This window comes from Triticum urartu, chromosome 6A (genome assembly GCF_056163025.1).
Source record: "Triticum urartu cultivar PI428250 chromosome 6A, HENAU_Tu73, whole genome shotgun sequence".
NCBI lineage: Eukaryota > Viridiplantae > Streptophyta > Magnoliopsida > Poales > Poaceae > Triticum > Triticum urartu.
Window position 1 is genome coordinate 44,056,752 of NC_141878.1, and position 7,705 is coordinate 44,064,456.

The following is a 7,705-nucleotide window of genomic DNA, read 5'->3' on the forward strand; positions in this document are numbered from 1 at the left end:
CCTCCTCGCTCGCATCGCCATGCCTCGTCACGACGCGCCGCGGGTTGCGGGATTGAGCCGAGCCGAGGACAGAGCTATGCACGTTGTCTATATTTTTGCTGATCGGGAAAATTAATGAGTCATTAATTAATAATTAATAGACGCGTTAATTACTGAACCGTTTCCGATTCTTTTGGATCGTGACCCGGCCCGCACTATATAGTCAGGCAGACGTCTACCCTAGCCGTCGCCGCTTCGTATGGTTTCTCACCACCGTTCCAGATCATTGCGCCGCCAAGCAAGTCTTCTCCATCCCTCCTTTCGGCGTGCACTGGGAGAAGGGACAGCAGGCCTCCGAAACCCCGCCTCTCATGATCCTGTACGGGAGAGGGGCGATCAGGTTTTTTGGGGAGCGCACTCGTGCGACTGCTGGCAACGACGACTTCGCGAATGACGACTTCTTCCCCGACCTCGGCAACCTCATCCTCGACGACATGGGCGACAACGTCAACGCCGGCGGTGCTGCTCCCGCTGCACCGTATGTGATTTTATCCTTCCTGTTCGAGATCGTGGTAGAATTCATGTTTCTAGTATGTGCCATAGATGCGATCTGTTCATCTGCTATGCTAGTTCTCATGATTAGTTTAATCTCTGCTACTGTAGTCATGATTTATCTTCTAATTATTCGGATCAAATCTCGTAGTAACTTGCTCATATTTCCAACATCAATGCCTAGTCGAAGCGCCTTTGCGTTCTTCCGTCGGAGGCGGCGAGTGTCCGTCTCCGCCGTCGTGAGGGAGCGGCGATAAACCCAGGCGAGGAGACGCGCGTCCTCGTCGGCGTCCGGCTCCGTCCCGCGGCGGCGGCGCACGGACTGCTCCACCGCCTCCTTCTCCCGTGCACGCTGCCTCTCGCGGCATGCGGCGCGCGTCTCGGACTCCGGAGTGCGCGTACGAGCCGGAGGCGTGGTCACAAGCACCCAGCGTTGGCCACGTGGAGGGGCGGCCGACGGGGGAAGGAGATGACGCGGGACCGGCGCGGACTGTGCTGACCGGGCGTCGCTACGCGTGGGCCGGGAGGGTCCAGCTTTGGCGTCCGCGTTGCGCCGGCGCGGGAGGTGCGGCGATGCTCCAGATCCAAAGCTGCTGCCGGTCTCTACTTTGGACCACTCGAACGCAATGCGGAGGGCCATCTCCTCCTCGTAGTCGAGCTCTGAGCCAGAGTCGTTGCCGAAGCTGCTCATGGTGGTGGATGGGATCGGAAACCGGAGTGGGAGAGGAGTGGACGGACGGAGCGAGAGAGTTAGCTGGGGTTTGAGCTCGCCGCCCAGATAGGGGTGTTTTGTTGGTCCGTGGTGGGCCGGACCTGTCAGGCGGACGCGTCCAGGCAATGCGCAGGCCGCCCTATATTTGGGCTGGATATAAGGGTGTTGGTCAGTTCGGTCGTTTGAGAGATTCGGTTGGGTAAAATTTTTGTGATCAGTCCGGGTGTTTGAGACGGGCACGAGAGACCTGGCTGTAGATGGTCTAACCGCCGCGATCCCACGTCGTACGGTCGACCGAGTCTTTTATACTCTGTTTATTTACAACAAAAAGAAAGTTAGTTACGATTGTATCGTTGTTGCCGAGGCTCCTCATAAAAGGATCAACAAAGTCAAACCTTCGGTTCGCCCAGCCCATCGACAGCGCACGTACGTGCAATGGCTAGCCAGGAGGAGCAGCCCGACTGGTTGGACCTCCCCTCCGATCTAGTGACGATCATCGCGCGGAGGTCCCGCGACGCCGTCACCGGGCTCGCCGCGTTCCGCTCCGTGTGCCGGGCATGGCGCGCCGCGGCAGGGCCAGCGCCGCGCCTCCTGCTCCCCCGTGGCCGCGCCTCCCACACGGCTGTCTTCCCCTTGTCCCGCGGCTGGTCCCTCGTCGTCGACACCCGCGACGCCTCCTGCCACGTCTCGCACCTGGCCACCCGCGCCACGGTGGCCCTGCCCAAGCTCAACGCCGTCCGCGACGGCCCAGGCAGCGACGTCGTCCGGCACGTAAGGTACGTGCACTGCAACGACCTGGACACGGCGCTGCTGTGCAGCAACTGGATCTTCCCGAGCTACCTCGAGTTCACGGACTACTTGCGCTTCGCCGTCCACCTCCCGCCCGGCGCCCCGGCGCCGGCGACGGTCATGATGTACCACGTGATGCACGGGCACACGGGCATGCTCTTCTGCCGCCCCGGCGACGCGGCATGGACCAAGCTGGAGAAGCCCCGCCGCATAGGCTACGGCTACTTCGACTTCGTCTACCATGACGGGAAGATGTTCGGCATGGACATCAACGGCGAGATGGCGGTGTTCGACGCCACCACGCTCGGCGCCCTACAGCTGGTCCCGCGTCCGCCGGACATGCCCAACCTCAGCAGCAAGATGTACGGCTCCAGCTGCCCTCGGAAGCAAGAGTTGGATTACGTCCACCTCGTCGCGTTGCCGAGCAAGCTGGTCCTGGTCGTGGTAAGGACCACCGTCAAGTCGTCCCGGCCGGTGGCCTTCGACCTCTTCGAGCTAGGCTCTTCTCCGGCGCCTGACGGGCAGCTCGCGTGGCGCAAGGTGGCCGAGGCTGGTAACTACGAATTGTTCGTCGATAGGTACCACGCAACCTTCAGGGATAATGACGGCGCCAACGAGGGCGGAACTCGGATCTACTACGTCCATGACAAGAAGAAGGTTTCTGCCGTCGCAGCATACTGCTACAGCATGCAGGATAAGAAGCTGGAATGCGTCTACAGGTCACCAGAGGATGATGGTCCTCCGGACTGCTTAACTAGGCCTAGTTGGTTTGTTCCTTAGCTTGCTAGCTAGTTTAATGATGTAATTATTGAGGACTATCAACATGCTCGTGCGTCGCAACCGAAGATTTTGCTTCTTCTAAAAGGAGGTAATTTTTTTGCCTCATCAATTAATTAGGAAAAAAAGAATTGTCCAGTTAATTAAGAGAAAACCGATATAGACCAATCATATGCGGACTACTCACAAACGCCACAGAATCGAAAAGGTACTCTGAAAAAAACACCTCGAGTGGAGATAAAGGATACCACCAAATCCACTGTGACAAACAAACCCATGAGGACGATCTAAGAGACTAGGTACCGTCCATTAAGCAGCCAGAGGCACCTACCCGAAGTTGCAGTTGTAAACAGAACCAAAATTTGATTCTCCACCTAAGACTAGGCACTGTTTATCCACAGATATTCACTAATGCCAAGGGTCAAAGAGGTTTATGATTTATTGGCTGTTCGAGTTTCACTGTATTCAAAGCCATGTTGCTGATATAGCTTATTAGTCATTTCTTTACTGGAGATAAGTTTAGCCAGATGCAGTTCTACAAAATTTACAATCACAAAACTAATTTCAGGGAAAAAAATGAGTAATAATGCTAGTAGGCAATAGTACATGAATTATACTCCCTCGAGAAACTTATTTTGGGACGGAGGGAGTATTTAGTAATGCAGAATTGCCTTTATTGTACTTCAAACAGTACAGTTTGCAAGTGTTGGATAATGAGCAAATAGTATTCACTAAGGGCCAAAGGTCATTACATATACATGTGTGAAGAGCCTTAACAAAGGCAATGTAGTCAGAGTCGTCACCAGTGATGATCATATCATCAACATAGAGAAAGAGAAGAATCCAACCACGAGGAGACGTGTGAACAAACAACGCGGGATCATGATTACTGGACAAGAAACCAGCGGCAGTAACCACAGAGGCGAAGCACTCAAACCAGGTGCGAGAGGCCTGTTTAAGACCATAGAGGGAGCGGCGAAGACTACAGACCATACCATCAGGAGCATAGTACCCCGGTGGTGGCTGCATATAAACCTCCTCACGCAACTCGTCATTGAGAAAGGCGTTGTGGACATCAAGTTGAGAGATAGACCAATAACAAACAGAAGCCACAACATGAAGAGTGCAGACAGTGGTCATGTGGGCCAGAGGAGCGAATGTCTCATCATAATCGCGGCCATGCTCCTGCTGAAAAACACGGGCCACAAGACGAGCTTTGTAACGCTCAAGAGAACCATCAGAGCGAGTCTTAGTCTTGTAGACCCACTTGCAAGTGATGGAATGAACACCGGAAGGGAGGGAAACCAGATCCCAACGAAGGAGTATGTGCCTTCGTGAAGAAGTCCGCCAACTGTAACTCAGAGGGCACATAGTGAAAAGCGAGAGTCTGATCCTGCACAGCAGCACGCACAAAGTGGGCATCCACACCGATGTGCTTGGTGAGCTCATGCTTCACCGGGTCACGCGCAATACTAATAGCACTGGTACTATCTGATGGTAAGGGAGTCGAGGTAGTAGCAGACACAGCAAAATCCTCAAGTAACCACCGTAACCAGATCACCTCAGCCATCAACATAGCGTTCTGGACATCAAGTTGAGAGATAGACCAATGACGAAGAGAAGCCACAACAAGGAGAGTGCGGACAGGAAAATTATCACTCCTAGAAGAGGGCAGCTTCTAACAAAAGTTGCTGATCTTATAGATCCAATCAATAATTGCTGGGATGAAGATTTGGTAAGACAAACGTTGTGGACAATTGATGTCCAGAGGGTGCTTACGATCCTCCTCCCCACGTATAACATGCCGGATTTCATAGCTTGGAGTTTTACAAAGAATGGATTGTTCACGGTTCATTCTGCTTATCTGGAGGAATGGAAAACACAACACGGGAGGAAATTGCAACAATCAGATGGCATGGGAGGAACAAGTGTCAATACTATTTGGAGCAAGATTTGGAAATTATCTTGTCCAGCAAAAGTGAAGATCTTTATTTGGCGTACCTTACATGGAACCCTCCCATGTCGTGTTACACTTGCTAATAGACATATGAAAGTTTGGCCCACCTGCCCATCATGTTCGAACGGGCATGAAGATACTAAACACTTATAATTTTTGTGTCAAAAGGCAAAAGAGGTGTGAAAGAAACTGGGATTGCACGAAGCCATTAAAAAAGCTTGCGTTATCGATCGTGCGGGAGAGGCAGTACTCGAATTTCTACTTCTTATGCCAGAACACGAGCTATCTACAATGGGCATACAGAATGTTCGTGAACTGATCGCTATAACAACCTGGTATTTATGGTGGGAAAGACGTTCGCTAGTCCATCATGGAAAGACCCAAGATGCATACCAAATTTCGATGGGAGTCCGTGCTATAACAACAAACTATGTTATTGCCCAATCCTCCAAGGCAACAAATAGAATAGAGGGATGGACGAGACCCCCTCTAGGTTTTGTGAAATTAAATGTCGATGCTTCTTTCGATCAACACATGCTTAGAGGCACAGCGGGAGCTGTACTTAGAGATGATAAAGGAAGATTTATTGTTGGAGGGAATTGGAAGATGGATTGGTGTGCGGATGTCTTAACAGCGGAAGCCATGGCACTACATTTTGGCTTATTACTTGCACAAAAGGCAGGAAGCAACCGACTTGTTGTTAACTCCGACAATATGGAATTAATTGACACGATGAAGAATGGAGGACATACAGCGGGAGCGGTGGCAGCTGTGTTTGATGATTGTTATTTTATGGCTTGTGATTTTCCGTTAGTTAGATTTGAACATTGTAATAGGAAGGCAAATAAAGTAGCTCATGAAATTGCTAGAGTAGCTAAATTTTCTGAGACAAGGGATTGGTTTGAGGAACCGTTGAACGATATTGTAAATTTTCTTATAGACGATGTAACCATTATTACTAATAAATAAAGAGGATGTTTTACTTTCAAAAAAAAGGAGAGTGCGGACAGTGGTCATATAGGCCACAGGAGCGAATGTCTCATCATAATCGCGGCCCTACTCCTGCTGAAAACCACGGGCCACAAGACGAGCCTTGTAACGCTCAAGAGAACCATCAGAGCGAGTCTTAATCTTGTAGACCCACTTGCAAGTGATGGGACGAACACCGAAAGGGAGGGAAACCAGATCCCATGTGCTAGAGCGCCCAAGGGAAGCAAGCTCTTCGGCCATCGCAAGCTGCCATCCAGGATGAGTCATGACAGTCCGATAGGAAGTGGGCTCAGCAATAATAGAGAGACCGTACCGATCAGGAGAATAGCGATCAGGCGGGGTGAGGCCGAGCACGGAGGTTATGAACCGGGGGAGGCGTGAGCGGAGGTGCACCAGAGGGGGAAGGTGCATCAGGGAAAGCATCCTCAGTACGAGGGCGGCGAGTATAGTGGAGAGGAAAAGGTGAGAGAGGGTGACGAACTAGAGATGATGGTGGAGAGGTGGAGGAGAACGATGGGGAAGAGGGTGTCGGTGGTGAATGAGAGGTGCCTGAGGAAGAGGTGAAACATGTGGCACATAGCAGGGTGTATCGAAAAGGAGAAGAAAAGAAATATCGTTCACAGAGAAGCTTGAGGAAGAAGGACGTGGGTAGTAAGAACAAGACTCGTCAAAAGTCACATCACATGAGATGCGCAAGCGACGACCAACAGGATCCCAACAGCGATAGCCCTTGTGCTCATCATTGTAGTCAAGGAAAACACACTCAACCGACTGAGCAGTCAGTTTGGTACATTCTCGCGGGGAAAAAAGGACATAGCATACACATCCAAACATACGAGAGATGAGTAGTAAGGAGAACGACCAGTGAGACATTCCATAGGAATACCACCCTGCAGAGCAGTCGAGGGCTGAATGTTGATGAGATAAGCGGATGCAGAAATAGACTCGGCCCAAAAGTGGGGTGGAAGGGAAGCGGCAATCATCAGCGCACGAGCCGTCTCAAGCAGATGAGGATGCTTGTGTTCGGCAACGCCATTCTGAACATGAGCACCACGACATGAGAACTGGGCAAGAGTACCATGTTCCGCGAGAAAATCACACAATAGTTGGGAGATATACTCTCCAGCGGAGTCAGCATGAAAAGTACGAATAGGCGTGGAAAACTGGGTGTGAACCATGGCAGCAAATCATTTGCATATCGAGAGAACCTCGCTACGAGATTTCATGAAGTAGAGCCAAGTGTAGCGAGAGAAATCATAAATAAACAAAACATAGTAGCGATGACCACCTTTCGAATCAAAGGGAGTAGGACCCGAGACATCAGAATGAACTAAGTCAAAAGGACGCTGAGATACTGACTGACTAGTAGGATAACGTAATTGGGTCTGTTTGCCAAGTCTACAACCACTACAATGTAAAGAAACATCTCCGGATACAGAGCCTAAGAGGCCCTGACACACTAATGATGACAGGCGAGAGCCACAGATGTGACCAAGACAAAGATGCCACTGCTGGAAGGACGCAGACGAAGAGGCAACAAGAGCATGAGAGCTGGCAGAAGTGGTGGCAGTGGAAGGAACACAAAGCTAGCCAATCTCCCCAAGGCCCTCTGACTCACGACGTCGGGGGCCAGCACCAACCAAAGCCTTGGTGCGATGATCCTGAATGGAGTAAGAGTCGGTATCAAGAATGACACGACAACCAGAATCAGTAAGTTGGGCAGCGGAAAAGGGATTCATGGTAAGGCGAGGAACATGTGAAACACTAGGAACAGAAAATGATGGAGTGGAAAGAATATCACGACTAGCAACAGGAAGAGATGTGCCATCGGCAGTAAGAACATTAATAGGATAATCAAGAGGGAAAAGAGAAGACAACACTGAAGAATCAGAGTACATATGAAAGGAAGCTCCAGAGTCCAGAACCCACAAAGATGTACCTGACGGTGT

The 7,705-nt window shown here is 51.0% G+C and overlaps 1 protein-coding gene across 1 annotated transcript; it reads left to right on the forward strand.

The window, feature by feature from the left end:
• Positions 1-1,678: 1,678 nt before the first annotated feature.
• Positions 1,679-2,812, forward strand: LOC147963755 (F-box protein At2g26160-like). The gene has a single exon (XM_087529685.1). The coding sequence runs from the start codon at positions 1,679-1,681 to the stop codon at positions 2,810-2,812; it is 1,134 nt and encodes a 377-aa protein (XP_087385811.1).
• The last annotated feature ends 4,893 nt before the right edge of the window (positions 2,813-7,705 follow it).